The 23,648-nt window shown below is 38.0% G+C and overlaps 3 protein-coding genes across 4 annotated transcripts; 1 reads left to right on the plus strand and 2 right to left on the minus strand.

Moving 5' to 3' along the window:
* Window positions 1-1,675: 1,675 nt before the first annotated feature.
* Window positions 1,676-9,432, minus strand: LOC111602800 (esterase B1). Of its 2 annotated transcripts, none has more exons than XM_023320089.2 (4): window positions 9,318-9,432; window positions 3,310-3,622; window positions 2,534-3,245; window positions 1,676-2,478 (listed from the first exon to the last, which is right to left on the minus strand). In XM_023320089.2, exons 1-4 carry the CDS (start codon window positions 9,404-9,406, stop codon window positions 1,856-1,858), a joined length of 1,737 nt encoding a protein of 578 aa, XP_023175857.2. In that variant the 5' UTR covers window positions 9,407-9,432; the 3' UTR covers window positions 1,676-1,855. The 2 variants fall into 2 exon arrangements, with proteins under 2 accessions (XP_023175857.2, XP_023175858.1); XM_023320090.2 differs by lacking the exon at window positions 9,318-9,432 and adding an exon at window positions 7,018-7,252.
* A 1,010-nt stretch (window positions 9,433-10,442) lies between these two features.
* Window positions 10,443-22,673, minus strand: LOC111602801 (esterase B1-like). The gene is made up of 5 exons (XM_023320093.2): window positions 22,026-22,673; window positions 12,407-12,719; window positions 12,185-12,335; window positions 11,383-12,119; window positions 10,443-11,009 (listed from the first exon to the last, which is right to left on the minus strand). The coding sequence occupies exons 1-5, from the start codon at window positions 22,067-22,069 to the stop codon at window positions 10,545-10,547; spliced, it is 1,710 nt and encodes a 569-aa protein (XP_023175861.1). The 5' UTR covers window positions 22,070-22,673; the 3' UTR covers window positions 10,443-10,544.
* On the plus strand, window positions 15,208-16,630 carry LOC111602802 (growth hormone-inducible transmembrane protein). The gene has a single exon (XM_023320094.2). It carries the CDS (start codon window positions 15,357-15,359, stop codon window positions 16,440-16,442), a length of 1,086 nt encoding a protein of 361 aa, XP_023175862.2. The 5' UTR covers window positions 15,208-15,356; the 3' UTR covers window positions 16,443-16,630.
* Window positions 22,674-23,648: the final 975 nt, after the last annotated feature.

Genomic DNA, 23,648 nt, shown 5'->3' on the forward strand with positions numbered 1-23,648 from the left:
TTTAAATGTTTTAATTAACCAATATTATTTATGTGTTAAAAATAAAAATAAAAAGAAGGTGCACAGCTTACGCAAGCTGCTGTCAAAAATTTCAACTAAATTTAAAGCAATATAAAAAATTTTATGTTTAAATATATTTTTTGGATTATGTTTTTTCATTAAAAATTTAATATATTAAATAAAAAATTATAAACATACAAAGTTATGATAAAAACTGCCATAAATTTTCATTTATATGTAGAAATATATATAATATTTATGCTTGTTCCAAAAATGCAATTTATTTACTGCCCAAAGAAATCGATTGATAGAGATTTTGCGTAAGCACATTGAAAATAACTTTTTAAATATAAAAACAAAAATTTAAATAAATTGAAATAGCGCAACCTTAATTTTGACTATTCATATAAATCATTGGAAATATTTTAATTTATTATTATTTTTAACTTTTATTAAGTTTTAAAGTTAAGCAAAAGAAACTTTCACAGCATTTACCCAAAACACAGTTGCCTTAAATAATAAAGAACTTACCGAAATATTTAATCAAAGAGCGCAGCATAAAACATTTATACCAATGCAGCACACAAACGATTCTGTAAAAAGTAAAAAAAAAATAAAGAAATCTGCATCTAAAAAATTCTAATTTATTGAGTCACGCCCATTTTTACACGCAGCGCACATGACCGACATGCGGGGGACACGCTCAGCGGCATATCCCTACCATAACCCGGATCTAGAACTCGAAAAAATTGCTTCAAATATATGTAAAGCACGAAAAATAATAAAAACTGTGCGCCCGCTACAACTTGCTGCACGGCGCGTCGACAAATGAAATTTTCACGTCCTGCAGAATACACGCCAGGACCTAGGTCGACGTGAGCAGCCCTTTTGGATTTACCACACAAACATTTTGGCATGTCCTAAAAAAAAACAGATTAAAAACTTGCAAAAATTTTAATGGAATTTTATTTTGCCCTGTCGCTGCCCGTGTGCCTGTCTCTGTCTCACTCTCTCTCTCCCCTTCAGTCGCCCCTGACAAGCTCAGTCACTGGGGTCGTTGTTGGCGGTCGCGTTGCGGAAATTGTTGCCGTTGTGTTGTACCCTTTGATTGTCAAGCATCGGCTTACACACATAAACGTGTGACACACGAATGAGAGCTTGTGTGTGTTTGTGTGTAGGTGTGAAGACACAACACAACAGCAAAACGGGCCAAACGATAGACAGTTGACGAAAAACTTAGCTGTCAGCTTGTGTGAAAAGTCGCTCTAACCATAGAATGTTATTAAAAGGCAGTAAACAAATTTCAATTAAATGACAGGCGAATTGGCTAAACGCTATAAATTTAAATTTGAAAACACGCTTTCGAAACAGCTTTTATAAAGCAACGACCTCAGTTGAAATGAAGCTGGTTAATAATTCTTTTTAAAGCTATCAACTCTATGGAATGAGTAATAACTTTGTATATTATATAACAGATTGCTAACAGTCACTCAACAGCCAGTTAACATAAGCCAGCAGATAGCTAACAGTCACCCAACAGTCAGTTAACAGAAACGACTTTCATATGTTTTTAATGTGAAGAAAACTGTCTGCATTTTTATTCACAAAAAACTTACATTAATACAAATGTAATTTATTATAAAAAAAACTTAACTTGATTGTCAAAGTTCTCTTGTATTTGCTCGAAATAAACCAAGCTTTAATAAGCACAACTTGTTGTTACAAAACATTAAAAAAACTAATTCTCGTAGGATATATCATATATATACACACAACATATGTACATTAAAAGCAAGGCCTTAAATTCATGTTAGCTAAAGCTATAAAACCAATTACAACCCACAACTAGACTAGCTCAAAGTATGTTTCTAGCATAGAAGCCATCCCAGAGGTGCAATTTTGCCAGCTCGGGCAGCGCTTTGACCTCAAAGTCCTGTCCAATGTTCAAGCACTCGACGTGTGTCTCGTCCTGCAATGGCGCAAATTTGAGCTGCTTGATGCTCTCGCAATTGGGATCCCCATTAGCCGCAAAGCTCGTCCAGATATCGATCATGCCGGAGATGATTTTGTGCTCCGGTGAGCCCGCAGCTGCTTGATTTGACAGCATGCTGTGGAAAATGTAGCAGAGATCGTCGCCATGGCAAACGCCACGCATCTCATTGCCACATAGCACAATGCGTATGCCATTGCAGAGCTTGGAGTCATGATCGAAGCGGTACAGATAGGTGGGAGCGCTGCCCGTGCGCAGTCGAGAGAGGGCTGTGCGGTAGATGGGATGCCAGAACTCGCGATGAGACTCCAGCTCGAGGAACTTCATCATGTTGGCCTGGTTGCACGACTCCTCCCCGAAGTAGGCGCGCTTTAGCTGCCGTGCATAGCTCTCGCGCAGCTTCGGGTCCAGATTCGCGCCCAGATCAAGGGGCAGCACATTCTGACAGTCGCCCACCTCGTCCAATGTGGCAGGACGACGCATGACCTCTGCAAAGCAAAGATTAAGTTAAAGAGTATTCGAGTTTAATCCAATTCAACGCACCTGGATAGAAGAGTAGCCCCTCGAAGCTGGTGCCTCCAAGCATCATGGGAATACGCCGACTCCAGGTCTGCTGCATCAGCTCATAGGGCGACTGACCGATTAGCGTGTGCTTCGTTTTGTAAGGCTCGACAACCGGGCCAAAAGCAAACAGAACGCGGTGGTGTTTCTCCTCCTTGTTAAGCACTTGGGACGTGGCCTTCACAATGTCTCCGCCCTTGGCAGCGCGCAAATACTGAAATATTTCGCGATCCTTCTGCTCGCCCGTGTAGCCCAGCTTTTGGGCTAGTCGATATGTCCACTGGTTGTTTGGCGGCTGCGTCCAAGGACACAGCGCGCTCCCTGACATGATGATGGCCCTGTGCATCAGACCCTCCGTTAGGGGGCTGAGCGAGAGCAGATGTGTGGAAGCGCCGCCTGCGCTCTCACCAAACACCGTCACATTGCTGGGATCTCCGCCAAAGGCTTCAATGTTATCGTGCACCCAGCGCAGACCCATAAGCTGGTCCTTGAGGCCGGCGTTGCCAGGCACATCAAGTGCCGGATCCTCGAGGCTGAGGAAGCCCAGAGCGCCCACTCGATAGCTTATGCTCACCAATACAACATCCTTGGACATAAAGAAGTCGGGGCTGTACATGTCCCGCGAGGCCTCGCCCACCTGGTAGCCGCCACCGTAGATCCAGACCAGCACAGGACGCAGCTTGTTCGGCTGCAGCTGTTAGATGCAATACAAAAGATCAATTGGTTGCTGTCGATTGAATGCTGTTGCTACTACTCACGTCCTTGGCATATACGTTCAAGTACAGGCAATCCTCAGAGCCAGCGAATTTGCGAAAGAATGGATGTGTCTGCAGCGGCTTCTCGCCGGGTGAGGTGCAGTCCAGCTCACGATCCCATGGCTCCACCGGCTCCGGCGCCTTGAAGCGCAGCTCACCCAACGGCGGCTTGGCAAAGGGTATTTTCTCGAAGCTGTAATAGCTGCCACCCCATATGGTATTCCGCTTCACCCCACGCACTGTGCCCAGCTGCGTCTTCACCACCGAGTAGATCGCTGTGGTCAGGCGACGCTGTTCGTACTTAAAGCTGAGCACCCTGTAAAAGCAACCAATAGCAGAGTGTTAAAATATATAATTTTGGACTAGTTTCTGTTGGCACAACTTGGCTCTTCAAGACTTAACTTATGCTGAGAAATAATTTAATTCAAAATAAATGAATGTGATTGATGTATTTTGCACAGTTTAGATCAGCTAAAAGAGTTAAGCTGGTTTGGCTTACATATATTACGTTGCATATAGGCACGAGAAGAAAGTATTCCATGTCAATCTTTCATGTCTTCCTGTCATTCAGAATTTTAACATGTTTCAAGCCCACGCACAAAACAAGTCAAGCATCAAATGAGTATATACCATCTATTAAGAAAATATCTTCAAAATAATATTGACGCCTTATACGTGATTCCCTCTGCACTGGACTTGTCTTCATAGAGCATTTAGGGTTCGCTAATTGGTGAATGAAAATTTACACTTGCTTTGGCCTGGAAATCAGTCACGCACTCAGCAAATTGCCGGCTCGGTGGTTGGGTGGTTGGCTTTCAATGCCACTGTGGTTGCGTTACGGTAAGTTTTGTTTTATTATTATATTTATATTTATATATTTTTCGTGTTTTGAAAGTCGCGCCTTATGACCAACCTCAACGCTGCTCGCTTAATATGCACGACAAGTTTTTTATTTACTGTTTTTTTATTTATTTTCATTTGTTTCTCGAATTTGTTCGCTTCTGTTTTGTTTCTAATTTGTTTTTGCATTTAACTTTTATTACTGCGCTCTGGGCAGTGGGTGTGTGGTTTATGCATTTTATGGCACTTTTTCACTACCTTTCAATTGCGCAGTTCAAAATTTAATCACATATTTTATATTTAACACGCATTGCCCCAATGCACTGACATAGTTTAACTTTAACAACAACGAAGTTGCATACAAATTGCTTATTTCAGAGAAAGGAGCATAAGCAGAGAGAAAGACAGATCAGATAAACCAGATTATAGTATTAGTACGTGATGGATAATTGCAGTTGCAATTGCAAGTAGGCAGACGGAATGGAGTTGCAGTAAAAAGATGCCATATGAAAAGATGTATACTCTAACTAGGAGTATTTTGAATTGCATATAGTAGAAATAATTGTTGAATTCATAATTCTTTCTAATTAAAATCGAATTTAATCTCGAGCATATTTATTGTAAATATATTCGAGCTCCTATGCCAAATATACTAACTGAAGCCCATTCCGTTTTCTCACACAGAAGAGCAGTGTGGCTCATGTTTCTCTCAGCCTCCTCGCATCGAGTTGCAATTTTGTCTCTACTCTTTTTTTACCACTTGGCCACGTTCGGTTCCTTTCACCAGGACCATTGTGCAAGGTTCTCGACAAGGCTCTCTTCATAAGCATCGCAACAATAGAAGATTACCATATGCAGTTGCAGTCTTTATATTCATTCTTAACAGTTCTTTGAGCTAATGTGATACTCTCATTTAATGTGAATCTGACATATTTATTGTAACATATTCAACTAAATACTTCTGGCACTTTAGCTGTTATCTGTAAATACTATACATTGTCACAATTTTGTGCCAATAAAACAAATGAACACCTATGAATGTGAGACATTTATAAACGTACTTAATAATATATTTTTATATTTCTTTAAAATATATTTCAGTAAGACTATTAACCCTTAGCTTTCATAGCACTTAATTCCTCTACTAAAAAGCTGAGTGTCAGTAAAAAAAAGTTTACGATAATTTGCAGTAAGCTCAACGAGTAGCACTAAAGAAATTATTGCCAAGTCCAATTGAGTTCGAGAATGACTTTCAAAAAGGCCATTATAAATGTTCATATGTATGTGTAGGCTTCTTAAATTCGCTTATAATTTCTTAGTTAATATATATGTGATATTTATAGGGATAGTTATATTTGTTAACCTGCTCAATTGGAATCTGCGCTATCATTGCTTATGATGATACAACTTCTGGCTATTATAATTCAATGCATTTCCTATTGGGGGTAATCAAATCAATTTCATAGAGGTGTGTATGATATTTATCTTAATTGATGCATCGATGGCACATCCATAATATAGACATAACGTAATACCTTTCTTCAAATTATTGTTGTTATTTGTATTAAGTTTCAGTCTAGAGCAGTCAATCGGCCGATAACAAAACACTAAACTATTCGGAATGTAACACACAAATATACAAAAATCAATTCGCACAGGTGTTATCAAACAGCTGATAAGACGCATGAGTGTTTAATATAAAACTCAAAAAACTTGTGCAAAAATCAAAGGTTGAGCAACGGTAGAAACACCTAAAACCCGAACAATAAACTGGATACATAATTTATTTATTGTAATTCGGATGCTTCAGCACTAGATAAGCATGCGATTCGAGCTAAATAATCATGATATAACGAAAATCTGTCAATTCATGCTTATTTAGCTATTTCTAATTCCACCTGAAAGCGAACTGAACTATGCACCTGCTGTACTGTTGTCATATTTCTAATTAGACCTATAAAAAAACATTTTCACTTTTACTAAAGTTGAGCTTATTAACTCGACTGTGCACCTTTTGCCTATAATTATTAAGCGAGCTCCCGCCAGCTGTACTAAAATTAATGAATAGTCCACACACGTGTATTAGGCATAAGGTGGATGCCAACAGTGCAACTTAACGCCAGGCTATTTAAAAAATAAAATGTTTAACTACACGTTTAATTGATCCAAGCTCCACACTTTATGTGCATGAGTGCATAAACTCAACGTGAGTCCCAAAGTACTCAGAAATGTGAAAACAAGTAGAGAAAAAATATCAGCTTTAGACTTAACAGCAACTAGATTAAAACAGCAAGCTGAACAACTTTTTGCTTTCTGATATGGAAATACTATTTGCTTATAGAAATTCTTATCTGAATTATTAGGTATTATATTATACACTACAACAGCTGATTTCCTGTCAATTATTGGTCTACAAAGCTGTGTTTTAATTAACGAATATTTCAAATATTTCACTTCATATATTCATCGACTTTAACTTTTGCAATAAACCACTAAGTTTAACCAATTGATATTTTTGACATACGCGATTGGATGTGTTGTAATAACTAACCATTATATGCCAAACGAAACAACAACAAACAATTTCAAATGTGAGAAAAAACGTGCAAAAAATAGCAAAAACAAAAACAAACTTAATGAATCAGAAATGAAGAAAACAAAAGGCATCGATAAATTTATGCAAAAGGCAGCTGCAGAACTTGCGCAACAATTTCACCAACGCAACACCAACACACGCACACACACTCACAACAAACCATGTAAGAGTAAGCCAGAGCAAACGCCACTAACGATCAAACAAGAAATCTGTTAACGTTGCTGCAACATTCTCTGTTTTATTCTTTGTTTTATTTACAGTTAGAAAAAACTTACTTAAAGGTGAGTTTTAACATATCCATAAATCGCACAGCCATTGCAACGCAGCTGGGGTACGTAGAAGCCCACAGACGAACAGTAAAGCAAGCAGCTAAGTTTCACGGCCCTATGCTTTATTTCAGGCGCGGCTCTGTAAGTGGGGCGGGCAGCGAAAGTAAATAATAAATACTAATTGATCAGCTATCCCGCACGCCAGACACTGCCAAAATAAACACGGACCGCTCTGCACGAGAGTGCGACAACAACTGAAAGAAGTCGTGCGATCGTTGCGTTGTTTTGTTGAGAGGCAGGGAGTAAGGTAGTAAAAAGGTAGGCATTAATGAAAGCGGCTCTCAACAAGCAGACACCTCATATTAAACTCACACGCACGCTGCTTCTCTCGCTCTCACACACTATGCTTCACGTGCTCAACAGGTTTTTGCTAAGAGCGAAACGGTTGACGCGAATGGAACTGTTATTTTTGCCTACAGTGTTCAGTTGCTTGCGAAGCTTTTGTTTTGAATTTCGATGAACAGCTAAAGCAAAGCACTTTTCCAAATGAGCTTTAAGCACACGGAACAGCTGCAGATCGCCGCTAAGCTCCGTATAACAAAAAAAAGTAAGCTTTCGGGTTGCGCTAACAGAGCTTTTGCAAGTAAGCAAAAAATTTGGGTATTATTTGAAGTCAAGTTTAAAATAAATGTGTATTATATAATTTTTATAATTATATATATGTATGTTAAGCAAGTTCAAGCGTTAAATAAAATTATATTTAATATATAATATCAATTCGACTAGCCAAACAACACATTCAGAAAACCTCCACAAGGCACATAAAGTATCCACCTTGAACGTAGCTAACGCCCCGCACTTATTAAAGCTAAGTTTAAGTACTTTCATAAAGCCGAGTGCAAAGACCCCAAAAATACGTATAGCTTAGCGGACAACAGTTTGATTACAGTTAGAAGTTGGTTTTGAACTTGAATCTGAACAAATTGCAATCACATTTGCCAGTTTAATTAAACCGGATTTCAATTCAGTCGAATAAAGCGTAAGAGACCTGAATATATGTAAATGACAGACGCCTCGCAGGCAGTTTGTTGTTCCAATTAGCATTATTTAACAGATATATATATATATTTTAAATTCAGCATTTTATTAGCTAAACACCAATTGTATCTTTCCGCCTAGCATTAAGATTCATAACTCTGTCTGCAACGCTGGCCGAAAGTTCAATTTAATACTGCAAATCATCTGGCGTCCCGTGTTTGGGCTCCCTTTCAGTTATGACTTCATTTTCCTCTTGACTCAGGGCCAAATGAATGCAAACAGCCAAAACACTGTATGGATTATAGATTTGATACATAACTATAATTGGTATACTTGCTACAGATACAACCTGAGCAGAAATAGGATTCGCAGCTTGGAACACATTTTAACTTCTCTGCTTGGTTTCAGAATCGATACTAACTGAATAATTGAAATGCTTTACGCTAGGCTTACTTTTATACACAATCCATACTATTTATTTTGTGCATTAGCAGTACCTTAACAATTCTACCAATCGCTTGACATTTACTCTATGACTTATGCCGGGGAAAATTGATGATTTACTGAGTTGACAGCTAACAGATGACTGCATTTTGAGATATACTTACAAAATAAAGAAAATTTCCTCATAAAGGAAATACTTATAAATATATAGCTAACAGAGCAAGAAATAAATAAAAAATACAATTTTTCTTATGTTAACTGACTTTAACAAGCACTTCAGCTTAGCTAACTAATTGTTATCCATGTCAATTATAACCCAATTTGAGATTCAGTTTGCAATTTTTCTTGACAATATTTATTACAAATTCTGTTCAAGCCAGCTAAATCGTATACCCTAATGAGTAAACAATATAGAAAATCACCTCAATTACTAAATGAACCCATTGAAATATCATTTACTTTTTATTTGCACTATATAACAGTGAGTAAGTGTTCATTCGAGGTAGCTAATTAACCACTAGCCATGTGCACTTGAATTAGTCACGCGACGCTACAACTTGAGGTTTTTATTGGGTTTATCTTTAAAGTTCCATGTGGCACACAACTGATACGCGTTTTGTTTGAGCAAATAAAGTGGAAGTGAGAAGTGAGAAGAGAGAAGAGAGAAGAGGGACACAGCCACAGACCAGACGAGTTTATGATTCAGATTCAGCTGAGCGATAAGCAGCAGCACCCCAAAAATGAAAGAGTGGAGCGCTATGACGTCAATCAGTGCGTCTATAGCCAAGCGGGCCTAAGGTAGTTTTGATACTGATGTTACTTACTTCTGTATATAATCGTAGTTTGTGTAGATGACTGGGTTTTGAGTGGGCAAGCTGTTCAACTTCCTCAAAGCAATTAGATATTTTGTCATTATTTTTTGAGATAGCTCGAGCAATGAATTTTACTTGACATTTAAAATATTTTAAAATTGTTGCTTTATTTGAAATACATCTATTCTTTTGTTTTATTTTTTTGTTGATTTTTCTTATTAAAATATGAATTTTAAATTTCTTATTTTTTATTTTTTTTTTTTTCATGTTTTTCTTTTTTTTTGAGGCATCACATTACTTTGAAGCTTTTAGGAATTGAATTACATAACATTTTTTATCGAGCTCGTCTTAGTGTGCTCAATGTGGTTTCTATAAAAATGAATTCGAAACATTTAAGATTAACATTTCGTTTGTGCGATCTTAAAAACATTGTTTAAAGGTGTTTTTAGTCAACAGACACATAATTCAATTCAAATTATATATATATACTAGATACTAACAAGAATCATATTCCTAAATATGTAAAACTTGGACTGTTACATTGTACGCTTATACAAAAACAATACGGACAAATACGTATCCAAAAATTAGATAGTTATTGTAAAAGTTTCACAAATTCAAAAAGCTAAGCAAAAAATAGATTAATAATATATGTTAATATATTATTGGATGGGTGAGTGTATTTTGTGCACGGAAGAGAATCGAACGCCGAGTAATACAAGAAAAACCATAGTGTTAGGGGCGTCTCGGCGGCCTTTTACATACACACATTTATATACATAAATATATGATATAACTAGGAACATAAGGAACATTAGTTAATGCGCATACATATAATTCCTGGCTATACGAATCCATCAAAAAGGTACTTCAGTTGCGACTTCTATCATTCCTTAGAACAAATCTCAATTCGTAACATATATATATAGATAGAATCTGAATCTAACTGTGATCTATAGACATTTGAGAGTTTTGGATCAAACTTGAACAAGCTTAAATAGAATCTCGATTTGTGGACAATCTTAACAACACACACATAGACAAGGAAATATATATATATAGATATACATATATATATATATATATATATATATATATATATATATATATATATATATATATATATATATAGGTTCTATCTAGGCTTTAAAGCTAGGCTTTGCATTGTTTTCAACATAAAGCTAATGCTAATGCTAATGCTAAGTAGAGACCCCGGCAAAGGCCTCCGTATTCCCGTATTCACAGCAGCTCGTCGCGCCGGAAGAAACTCTCCCAGACCATTAACTTGCGCAGCTCGGGCACGTCGATTATCTTCAGATCATCAGATATATTAAGGCACTTCAGCTGATGCTTATCGAGTGCACTGGCCGACACCGGCTGCCACAGCTCCGGCTGCTCAGGATCGTAGTTGGGATTAGCATAGGTGGCAAAGTGCGTCCACAAGCCCACCAGACGCTCTATGCATTTATATTCCCTCGTATGATTCTTCAGCTTGCGCGCCAGCGAATTGTAAAAGAGATAGGACAGGTCGTCGCCATGGCAGGTGCCACGCACCTTCTTGCCGCAGCTGAGTATGCGCAGATGATTAAAGTGCTTCGAGTCGAAATCGAAGCGGTACAGATAGGTGGGTGCGCTCGACGCGTGCTCCAAGCGCGACAATACTGTCCGATAGATGGGGAACCAGAAATACTCGTGCGAGACCATCTGCAAGCCAGACAGAGCAAACAAAAGATTAGTTGCAGAATTTATTATCATTCAAAATGCTAAGCTGAATAACCTATGTGAACTGACTTTTCCATATAAGCAACTATTTATAGCTAGTCGGACAAACTACGTAACATATATACACACTTGATCGACACCTATTAAGATTGGAGTGTTGTTCACTTTAGAGTATATTTTTCTATACTTTCAAAAAGTCAAAAATAAAGTAAAGAAAAAACCCCACCTTAATCTTCAACAAGATGCTCTCTAATATCCGAGTGCATTATCGCTTATGCGAAACACTCTGTAATCTGAGGCACTCAAAAGATAACTGTTCTGTGCTTCCCTCTACAACACACACACACAAACGCACCTGCAGATACTCGTGCAGCGTGTCCAGACTGGGCGTCTTATCGCCGTAGTAACACTGGCGCAGCTGCTCGCCGTAGTCCTTGCAGAGTTCACTGTCCCGATCCATGTTCAGCTCGATGGGCACCACATAGCGACAGTCGCCGAGCTCGTTGAGACACTTGGGATTCGTTTTGGTTTCGGAGTAGAGCAGCAGACCCTCGTTCGAGACGCCTCCGATGATAAGGGGTATGCTATTGCTCCAGGCAGTGCGCATCATGATAATGGGCTTGGTGGGCACCACACAGTGGCTGGTCACATAGGGCTCGATGACGGGGCCAAAGGAGAAGCCGATACGCTCCTTCTTCTCTTCGTCGATGCAGAGCTCGCCATTGGCCTTGATTATGTCTGAGCCCTTGGCATTCTTCAAAAACTCCCAGACCTCAAGTTCCGTATTCTCGCCCGTGTAGCCCGCCTGCACGGCCAGCCGGTAGGGAAAATTGCGCTGTGGTGTCACGGCCCAGGGTGAGAGAGTATTTCCCGACATGCAGATGGCCTTGTGGAAAAGTCCACGCGTCTGCTCCGTGATCATCATGTAGTGCACCGAAGCACTGCCCGCGCTATCACCAAAGATCGTTATGTTATTCGAGTCGCCGCCAAAGCGCGAGCAATTGGCCTTAACCCAACGCAGCGCCAAAACTTGATCCTTGAGGCCCGCATTACCAGGCACATCGAATTCGGGGTCTTGCAGGCACAAGAAGCCTAACAATGGAAATTTAGTGTAAGGATTTCGACTCAAACAATTAGTACTCCATTTAAATACCCACCCAGTGGTCCCAGGCGATAGTTGATGGATATTACGACTACATCCTCCCGCAGCAAATAGTCCGGACTGTAGCATTCGCGGGAGGCTTCGCCAAACTGAAAGCCACCGCCGTAGATCCAGACCATCACAGGCATAGGCTTAACGGGATATAACTATATCCAAAGAAATATACATAACTTATTGGGAACTGCTTCCAGGGGATCTGCTGCTGCTTCTCACTTACATTCTTCGTATACACATTGAGGTAGAGACAGTCCTCGGAGCCATCCGTCATCTCGAATACAAAATGTTTCTGTAGCGGCTTTGGACCCTGCGACGTGCAGCTCTTGACCTCGGTCCAAATCTCTGGCGGCTGCGGCGCCCTGTACCGCAATTCCCCGACGGGCGGCTTGGCAAAGGGTATGCGCTCGAAGCTGAAATACGATTGGCCATATATCGACTTTCGCTTCACTCCCTTAATGGGACCATATGTGGTGCTGACAACGGTCTTCTCGCTAGTGCGGTAACGACGCTGTTGTACCTTGAAGTCGACCATTCTGCAAAGAAGAGCGGCACGACTGGCTTTAGAAGAGTTCTTTTCTTTATATATTTCACTTAGGTAATTATCTCGAGTATGTTTACAGATCATGCCTTAAGAGTCTCATCAACAACTGAGCATCTTAGCAAAATCTGAATCTCGACTTATCTAACAAGACACTTTTTTAAGGATAGCTGCTTCTAAATTTTATTTTTTTTACTGACTACGAACAGGGTATATTGCTTGTTTCGTATGCCCTGTAAATGTTGAAATATTTGTTGCCTTTCATATTTCAAAATTACAAAATATATACTGTTATCATTGAGCACTGTTTTTAGTGTACTTTAGTTTCAACACCTACACGAATTTTGCGATGTTTTTATTGATAAGCCACTTCTGCTAGTTACATACATATATAAATTTATATTATACATATAAATATTCATATATATATTATTATTAATAAATAACGATAAAGCCATTTTCTTATCAGCGCGTTGGTGTTAGCCAAGTGTTTGCCATTTATCAGCGCTCTAGCCAAAAAAATTCAGACGCATCGACGGCCTCTCGAGCCGAACAAATTTGTTTCCGTTTGCAAGAAATATTTTACATGAATTTGAAATAAGACAAAAAGTGTTCTTTTCATCCTCAAATGCAAGCAATAAATTAAATCAAAATGACAAAATAAGAATATAAATAAATACATAAGCTAATAGTTAGGTTAGATAAAGCAGGCATAGAAATATGAAACTCTTAATATTTTTTCCGAATCTGTTTGTGGGTTTTTTATTCACATTGAATTAGAGGAGGCGACATTTCACAGCAAAAATTCACACTTATTTTTTCGATTATTATTAAGAACTATCGACAATGGAGAACCCTGAAAAAACACTATCAAAAAATTGCAAATCATGAAATAATTGTAAATAAAAATGAATGTAGACAGTTTTAAGTCGCGGTCCCAGAAATATGTCATTAGGCAACTATACTAGGCATTATAAAATTTCGTTCGTTCTTTCAAGAACTATAGAGGTTTAATAATAGAACTCAAGGTTAGCGCATAATTGCGCATAGTCTAACATGTTAGAAATATTTTACGACTAATTCCTTTTATAAGGCAAAAATGCATTTTATTTGATCTAAGATTTTCTCATAGATGTATATAATATATATTAAATTTTAGAATTATATAAAATATATTATTTATGTTATCAGTTTTGGTCAACCTAATTATGTGAGCTCATCAAATGAAACGTGCTTCAAGCAACAAGAGTTACGCATATTTGTCGCTTCCTCGTGATTTTGTATTTTTCAAATAACAGCAAAAGCTACAAAATAATATATTTGTCATATTTCTGTTTATTAATAGCCTTCGAGCTGCTGTAGATTTCTTTTTGTTGCGTCTATCATATAAGGCGTGTTATTTTTTTGTTCTCTGGACTGTCGCAGCTGTGGCCCTGAACTTTGCCATTCAACTATTTGGACATAATAAAAAGCAAGATCAATAAAAGAAAAGCTTACGGGAAAAACTAACAAAATTCTTTTAATGCGGACATTGCGTGCGGCAGGGACATTTGCTTTAACAGCTAGCAATACGCATGAACTTAACATTTGCTTCTTTTTATACAAATTGTTATGAGCAGCAAGAGAAATGAAAACAATCTACAGCTACTTAAGGGCAACAGACGCGGCATGAAGAAAAGTTCAATTTGACTCTTCGCCTTTGAATTATGTCCAAAAATAAAATTTCAAAATGAGTGCAAAAATAAACAAAATCTTGTTATTGCTGACGACAGCAGAAAAAGAAAAACAAAAAGGAAAAGCCAAAACAGAGACGAGAATGAACTGGGCAATCAAAGACAAATAAACTATGGACCAGGCCAGGCAACAGAAAACTGAAACAGCTTGAATATTTCTGTTTCAGATTTCTGCAATACAGACATTCCAGGCTGGCATGTACCTTAAGCTCTGCATACATCAGATATGCACTCAAGTTCATTTGCATCCCACAATTGGCTGACATTTGCCAAACAATTGAACAAATTTCCCATTTCAGCTGTCCAAATGGACAGCTGAAACTAGTTTCCAGCAAAGCCTTTTAATGATCTGTGAGAGATTGTCACTAGATGCGGAGCAAGCGTGATATATTATAATTTATTTTAGTTTCTTAGCCAGATCAAGCAGAAGCATATTGAACTGAAGGTTGCTGGGCGACTCGAATCAGCAAATTCCAATTAGTTTTTTTTTTATTATGATGCGAACCTCAAGCCAAACCAGTTGTCCAAATACAACCGAATTGAAACCTGAATCGAATCTATGTTTTTCGCCAAAATTGAGAGTTATTTTAAGCTAGATTTACATAGAAAGCATATTTGAAATAAGGAAATTATTTGCGACAATTTATGAACTCGACCAGATTTGATATGATTTATCATTCATCTTCTGTACAAAGCCTACATGATTTTTATATAGATTTGAAAAATGCTATCACTTTCATTTATAACAAGCCAAAACCTAGATCTAATTTGCCTCTCTTTTCAAAACAAAATATTTTAATTTGTTCAAAAGTATAATTCAGGGCAACTTGCAAATCGAAGTGCACAGACTATAGTTGTAAATATATATACATATATATATTTCTTTGGCCACGTTCAAAATGCTTTTGGCACGTTTAGCGCACATTGCCACAGGCCGCTCGGCTAAGTTGCTGTGCAAGGCTCCCTTCAACTGTGCCCAAGGACTGTGGAAATCGACGCTTCAAGCGCCAAAATGCAAGTTCCCGTTGCGCAAGCCAAACAGAGTGCTGCTGCAGCCAAAACAGAGACGAAACTACAGTGAAGAACATGGAAATCGTGAACGCTCCCACCTGGAGCAGCGCACCAAAACACCCACAATTAAGGAGCGTCTGATGGCTCCGCCCAGTGAGAACGCCTATTCCATGGGCAAGGGCGCGGCCGCAGGTGCTGCCCTGATGGGCATAGTCGCACTGTGCTACTACGGCTTGGGCCTGGCCAATCAGCCTAGCATCTATGATCATTCAGTAATGTGGCCGCAATACGTGAGGGATCGCATCCACGCCACCTATGCCTACTTTGGCGCCTCCTGTGCCGTGACTGCGGCCTCCGCTGCGTCCGTATTCCAGTCGGAGGCAATGCTCAACCTTATTATGCGCAGCGGCTGGATGGCTACACTGATCACTATGGGCCTGGTCATGGGCACGGGAGCTTTAACCCAGTCGCTGGATTATGAGCCGGGCCTCGGCATGAAACAATTGGCCTGGGCAGTGCATTGCGCCGTTATGGGCGCCGTAATAGCTCCCATGTGTTTCATGGGCGGTCCCGTCTTGGTGCGAGCCCTGCTTTACACGACCGGCATTGTTGGCGCCCTCTCCACGGTGGCTGCGTGCGCGCCCAGCGAAAGGTTCTTGGCCATTGGTGGGCCGTTGGCAATTGGCTTGGGAGTTGTCTTTGCTGCGTCGATTGCTAATATGTGGCTACCGACCACGACAGCCATTGGCGCCAGCTTGGCCTCATTGTCCTTGTATGGCGGCTTGATCCTGTTCAGCGGCTTTTTGCTCTACGACACTCAGCGCATTGTCAAAGCAGCCGAGAGCTACCCGGAGCACGGTTACGTGCGCTACGATCCGATCAACAATGCCCTGGCCATCTACATGGATGCCCTTAATATATTTATTCGTATTGCGATTATTTTATCGTCCGGAGAACAGCGCAAGAAGAAGTGAGCAAGACGGCAGCCAGTTGAAGACAGGCATACAAAATTACATTGGTACTTAATTTTCTGGTTAAGGTTTCTTTCAAAATTGTGGATCATCCAATTTAATCAGTACATTAACATTCATTTCTCTCAGAAATTTATAATCTTAAATTAGGAATAATTGTAATGAACAAATGCAATCTATTTGACTTAGTACGTATTACAAATATCTTACGGAAATTTTGCAGCCAAAAGCTCTACCGTAAAGCTTCAATTGCAGCAGAACCCAAGCATGAAGTCATGAGCTTAAACAGTTCAACTAGATGCTTTGACCAGTCCTCTCATTAAGCTTTTGGCTAGAACTATATTTAACTCAAGCATTTTATATTCGACTTAAAGCTAGTCTCATTGAACCATAAAATGCATCAAGTATATATTAAGCTTAATTATATTATTTTGACTGCAGTTATTGTCGCCATAAAGACTTAAGTTAGTCTGATGCAACTCAGAAATAAGCGCGAGCTTTCAGCTAGTGTCACAGAATTATTAATTAGAACAAGCTAAACAATAACACAGACAAATGGAATCTTTGTAATCTGTCTGAATTGTTTTCACTCTAGCCCTGGAATATGGCCCCTAGTGATAAGCAACGCGTGTAACAGATTATGTCGCAATGATTGCATTCATTTTCCATACCCAGACGAGCTGACAACCCCAACGCCCCTAACAGCCCCCTCGCATAGTTATCAGGCATGTGCGCGGACAAGCGAATCCAGCACGAAGTCTAGGCCGCGTTACATACACATTTTATTATAATCGTCAGAAAACGTGAAAAACACGCAGACACAATTTCCATGAACAAAAAAACCCCATACACATTCTCATAATTTCCGCGAGAGAAAAAAGTTGGACACTATTTGTTTAGCTTTTACATGTCCATTTGGCTGGTTATTAACGCGTTTGGTTGACCTTGGCAGGACTGACACGCAAGGATGCCTGGCAAAAGCTTTCACTGAGAGCTTTTCGCGCACAGCTGCTTATGAATGAATCGCCTGAAAAGCTCACAAGTGGCTCAAGGATAAAACACAAGGTAAACGTTACTTGCATTTTCAGCACTGATGTCAGCCAGGTCAAGGAGTGTTAATCGCACTAGCTAGAGTATTTCGTATGTGACTAACTGAAATTTAAATGCTGCTTTACAAACACACAGAGATATAATTTAAGAACAATATGGCTGGCAGCTGTTTCATTACACTTTTTTATTTCATTTGTATTAACTCGTTTTTATTTTACAATCGGCCAGTTTTAAAAATAAAAGTACGAAATATAAATATAGAATAATTATTTTTTAATCGTTTACTAGCTAAAATGGTGTTATTAAATATGAGAAATTAATATGAGTTTATTTGCTTGTTATCTTAGTATCCGACTACAAAAAGATTATATTTTTATATTTACTCTTTAAAATATCATATATCAACTTATTATTTTAAAGACATGAAATATTTATAAAGATAAATTATAAATTAAAGTTCAATTCATTAAGTTGAATATTTAACGGAAATGCTTTATTCCGATTAAAAAGCTTTGCCTTTTACAAATAATATAAATTCAGAATATAAAATCTGCATTTTTACTGAAATTCTTCATAGTCTCATAATCTATATAGATTATAACTATAAAGTAATCAAAGTCATTTAATTTAAGCTAATATCAATTGACTAATAACTGTATATCTAAAATATATATAGCCAAGCTTTTATCTGTAGAATACAAGTTTTGGCAGCTGACTTAAGTTTTTATTTCTAAAAGCAAAGGCCTTGGAGTTCATTTTAAAGTTATGTCTTGTTATCTCCGTCTTTCTCAGGCATTTTTCAAAGACTGCGCGTGTCTACAAAACTTTGATAATAATAATAGCAATCGGCACACAACTATCTATATATATATATAATCTATAAGCTGATCGCGAATTTGCTTTAAATGAACTAATATAATTAACATTGAGATTTTACTCAATGACTATAATTTATCTATAATATTTATATATATATAACTTAATAAAGAGATGACCAGGGTGTCAGCTAATAAAACTCATTTACGCATTAGCAAGAAAAAAATATCAATGGATATATGAAAAAATGATTTATATAAAACGCTGTTGCCGTGTCTATTCTTTTTTGCTCTGTTCATTCAAACGACTTTTTTGCGCTGTCTAGAAAACATGCAGAGCGCTACGAAAATTAAATAAAATTGACGAACGCACTCATACATGATATATATATATATATATTTATATATATATATATATGTGTGTGTGTGTGTATGTGTGTGTGTAGCGTGGGCGAGCAGCTCGAACGACAGCGACAAATGCACGTAAAGTATTGCTGTGGAACGCAGAACGCGGCGTATGCGCAATATTGAATAGCCCAAAAATGTAAAGAGAAAAGAAAAATACAGAGACAGCAGCAATATTTTTTTTTAGCCAGCGCAAATATGGGGAATTTTGTGTTTATTTAAGGTTTAGAATGAATCAAATCACAACGTAACCAAAAATGAATAAGAATTGAACAATAAACCTAGCAAAGCACACCGCAAATATGTCGCCGCACAGTGGGAAGCATCAAATATCTTTCTTTGACGAAGGCCAATCTTTGAGTTATTTTATTGTTGGGCTGGCAAACATTTAATTCGATTTGATCGAATGCCAAACGTGCGCCCAGAATCGTGTGAGAAATGCAATAAAACCGAAGGTTAATAGGTGTAAGTGGTGATGCCCCCCATAAAGGCATATCTATACTATATATATATACTCTATATATTTGCTTTATTCAATTGACAAACATTGTCGTATAGCGAAATTGAGCGAATTAAATTATTGTCACAAGCTAAAAATATATCAAATTTGCCTGCAAATTGACAATTTGAAGTTTTACAGTCGCGTTTTTTCAGTGTTGAGAATTGAATGCTTTATGCATACAAATGACTGAATGCTCTGCTCAAATGCAGCGGCAAAAATCATAGCAAAACAATAAATATGCAAATTTATTTTAAAGTAAAATAAAAACCACTCAACTAAGTGCTACACTTGGCCAAAAAGTAATAAAATTAAATACAAATAAGAATATTTTCAATTTTATTTCACCCGGAATACCCAAAATGAAAATAGCTTGTATTCAATTTAATATTTATAGATATCACAAAGTCTCTTGCAGGGGATTAACAGCATTATAAGATGTGAATCCCATTTCCATAGCTGCCATAACTCATTGGGAATTCCAAGCGAAGCTTTTCGCTCTTTTGTTATATGAATAGTTTGATGACTTCAACAGCAAGTCAAAGCTTAAATTCAATAAATATTTCATTTTCAGGGATCTGGTCGAGATATATTTATGTCGCATATTTTAGAAAATATGTATCTATATACCATATAGACGGCTACCTATAATTCAAATGTGTATATGCCTTAGTTGATTTATCTAAACTATAGTTCAGAGCACGTGTATGTATATATAATCTGAATATATAATATGAATAGTTTGATGACTTCAACCAAAAGCCAAAGCTTAAATTCCAGTTCGGTAAGCTTTTATAAAAACAAAAACTTAATTAATCCCAAATCAACTACAGTTACAGTCTGGGCTCCTGAGGGCATACAGTAAAGCTTCCCTATAAAGAACTTGTAAGTCATCTATGCCATGTGAGTCGACGAGAAGTGCTTCACTCTATCAAGGCGTAGTTGGCTTAGTGTTCTGCAATATACAACTTGTTCTTCATTTCATTTTATGTGGATAGCTATGTTTTATCAAATTAGGCAAACCTGTTGCTGATCTCATGGCACAATCTCTTTTCTCGTTCGCTCAAACATTTCGCTTTGACACAAATGACTCAGCTTGACTGTTTATACAATAGGCAAAAATTTGCATAAATAGGTTGCTCTTGTTGTTAGTGTTACATACCCTACATAGCAGTTACAGAGGGTTGATAGACTGCAAAGGGCAAAGGGGTGCTATGTAGAAAACATATCTCGACCTCATAATAGCATCTATAACTCTATTCTATGATATTTGCGACCTGCTGTCTGTATGAACTAATCGGTTTCAGATACTTGAAAATTTCCAACATATATTAATAGAATTGTTGATAACGCAATAATAATATATAGTAAATATACGTATGTATATAAGGAATAACTGTAGATTTCATTATCCTCTGTATATACATTTTTGTCTTTATCTCTTAGATTAGATATGGCGCTTTCTGCAGAATGAAATCGCATTACAGTACAGGGTATATGCTAGTCTAGCAGTCTAGACTATATTACAATAGTTTTCTTCTTCTTTTTGCCAGAGCTGTGAGGCGCTTGTAGAGCAGTTCCCTACCTAATTATTTGCGTAGTTAAAGTGCCAGCTGAGGCAGACAATGGACGCCCCTAATGACAGCTGTGCGATGAACGATAGGAGGCACTGTCATGCGCCGTGTGTAAGTAGCTCGTTATGTAGACAAATTACAGAGTTCCCGGGAATCAATAGAATGTTCTGAGCTGTGCGAACAATATGGACACAGGTAGCACGGACATAAGCTGTCAGAGCTGTCACAGCTCCAGGCCTAAACATATTGTTGTTAACGGCTGACAGCCAACATAACTCACATGTAGAGTCTGGCTGTGTCCTGGGCAAAGGACACAAATTGCAGCAATTTGCTTAAAAACTCACTTCTTTTGTTAAAGCCCACTCGTGGACACACCCACACGAAGCGCTTTTGTTTACTAAATAAATATTTTATCTTCAGGGATTTGCTCAAGTTATATTTGCGTTGCTTATCTGAGCAAATATGTGTCTATATACTATATACACGGCTACCTATATGAAATGAGCATATGCCTTAATTAAGTTGACTTATCTAAACTCTGGTTAGGAACACGTCAAATCTGAGAGCATTAGCCGGAATCGTATAGTATATATGTATATAAACTTCCTGAAGGAGCTCTGACCCTATGAGTGCTATAAATTGCAAATTTTGTAGTTAGAGTTACTTTTAGATAACACTCGACATTTCCGAAGAAATCGAAAAGATTAGATAATACGCGCTAGGTTTGATACGTTTATGAAACAAAGCATGACGGAACACACTTTCGATAGCATGTGCATTTCCAATTAAATTGACTAATAAAGCAATATTATTAGATAGTGTAGTTTGATGTAAGTAAATCGATTTAGTTTACTTCCCCCAATGAATATCTTTGTATACCTCACTTTTACAGGCATATGAAGATTGTAACTATCCAGCATAGTTGACTTGCGCCTGCAAACTTTTCAAGTGATATATGTTTAGTATATAGGTATTGCTTCTTCCATATGACACAATTCGCTGATGTCACTCGACTGACTGTAAAAGGCGGCCATAATTAAATGGTTTAGTGCACTCTAGTCTATCAATTACGTCAAGTAGTAGACAATAGCAGAGCCAGAAGTAGAGAACGGATCTGCTGATGATCTAAACAATTCGTATTGGTTAAGCTTTAAGTAATTGTTGACTAATTTGGCCAGTGAATTTCTTAATGATTAACGACTGTTTACATATTGTTTTTTGAGGTTTTCAATGTGTTACTTACTTGAGACCAATTTTGATTTGATCAAATGCAGCCATGGAAGACATCTTGCTGTGAGCTTTTGTTGTATTTTTGTCGAGTTTAATAAAAAAATATTTATTTTATATAAAATCTATCTGTGCTATCTATTTCAACATAAAAGTAATTTTTGCACTTAGTTTGTTTTCGTTTCAATCCTTTGCCAGCTGCTTGCTTGACCTTGATGGTAGCCACAAAAACAAAACAGGCTGCTGCGGGCAGCAGCTACACACGCTGATAAGCAGCTTTCACTGGTGCACGTCCTGCGCAGTTAGACACACACGCGCACACGCACGCACGCAGGATAATAGTACTGCGAGAGGAGCGCACAGACGTTCACGCACATACACACAAATACACTTATGCTTTTTGCTTATCACATAACTTTTGCTTTCGAAGACACACGCGAAAAACTTTTGTTGTTACCAGGCGGCGCGAAATTAAATAAATTTTACTATAGTTTAGTTTATATTGTGCTGTTGTTGCTGCTGATGCTGCTTATGCTATTGTATTATTAGCAAGCTGTTGCTTTTAGGTTCTCAGCTACGCTTCGTGTTACGTCCGTTTGTCTTGAAAGCAGCTCACCAACTGTTTTCAAAGCACACGACCGAAAAGCTACGCGCAAAAGTTCTAAGCACATGGCACATGCAAAAGCTCTCCCATTGAGCATAAGAGCGTACGAACTAGCTGCTCTGTCTTACTTGCTCTCATTGTTGTATTGTGTTCATCTTCTTGTACTTGTAGCTGCTGTGTTGAGCTCACTCTTATTGTTGTGAGTGTTCTGTGTTCTGCTTATTGTTTTTGCTGTATTTGTTCTTTTTATTCTTGTAGTTAATATGCTTAGCATGCTTTGCTTGTTGCTGTTATTTTGTGATTCTCTTGTTCTTACAGCGGCTGTGTTAAATTTGCTATTGTTATTGTTGTGTTTCTTGCTCTTCTAGCTGTCTGTGTTGCTTGTTGACCATATTCTTCTTGCTCTCCTAACTGTTTGCTGGACTGATCTTTTTGTTGAGTAAGTTTTCTTTTCTCTTCTTCTTGATTTTCTTATTGCTTGATCTTGTTGCCGTGCGAAGCTAAGCTAAAATCAGACCGTAATCAGCGAGAGAGCAGCGCGAGAGTTAGCTTCCATTGCTATCATCTGTCTAATGAGAGCGTAATTCTCGAGCCTAAAAATCCCGCTTCTGTCTCTAAATGAAATAGTGCTTAGCTTAAGCGCTCCATATTACATAGGTCATTGCGTACTGAATCATTGGTTAAATATTGACTCACTGTTACTGTACTATTAGGCCTCAACCAATGCGCCTTTTTGTACACGCCTTATCAGTACATATTGATAAATGTTAATGAGTATGTATGACGGCAAGTGCCCACCGTGATTTCGCTGTTTTCACTGACACGCCTTGATAATCTTTCCAAAAAAATCATAAATAAAATACATATTGTACGTAAGTATAGAAAACATATTGATAAGGTGAAGTGTGCTCAACGCTGCATTAGTTATTCCGGGCGGTAATGAATCATTGTCATCAAAGGGAATACCATGGAAAGCTCACTACTTATTGTTGAAGGCAAAGTTCATGTTTATAATGAATAATTATTGAAGTATTT

The sequence above is a fragment of the Drosophila hydei genome, unplaced genomic scaffold, assembly GCF_003285905.1.
Source record: "Drosophila hydei strain 15085-1641.00,03,60 unplaced genomic scaffold, DhydRS2 tig00008147-arrow-arrow-pilon, whole genome shotgun sequence".
NCBI classification, from domain to species: Eukaryota; Metazoa; Arthropoda; class Insecta; order Diptera; family Drosophilidae; genus Drosophila; species Drosophila hydei.

Excerpts from the sequence above, each read along its gene's own strand:
- LOC111602800 (XM_023320089.2), bottom strand. The coding sequence starts at position 9,406 with ATGACAAAATATCTAATTGCTTTGAGGAAGTTGAACAGCTTGCCCACT. Across the intron at positions 3,623-9,317 it reads AACTACGATTATATACAGAA|GGTGCTCAGCTTTAAGTACG; the intron begins GTAAGTAACATC and ends TTGCTTTTACAG. Across the intron at positions 2,479-2,533 it reads GGGGCTACTCTTCTATCCAG|AGGTCATGCGTCGTCCTGCC; the intron begins GTGCGTTGAATT and ends TTTGCTTTGCAG.
- LOC111602802 (XM_023320094.2), top strand. The coding sequence starts at position 15,357 with ATGCTTTTGGCACGTTTAGCGCACATTGCCACAGGCCGCTCGGCTAAG.
- LOC111602801 (XM_023320093.2), bottom strand. The coding sequence starts at position 22,069 with ATGTCTTCCATGGCTGCATTTGATCAAATCAAAATTGGTCTCAA. Across the intron at positions 12,720-22,025 it reads CAAATCAAAATTGGTCTCAA|AATGGTCGACTTCAAGGTAC; the intron begins GTAAGTAACACA and ends TCTTCTTTGCAG. Across the intron at positions 12,120-12,184 it reads CTATCGCCTGGGACCACTGG|GCTTCTTGTGCCTGCAAGAC; the intron begins GTGGGTATTTAA and ends TTCCATTGTTAG.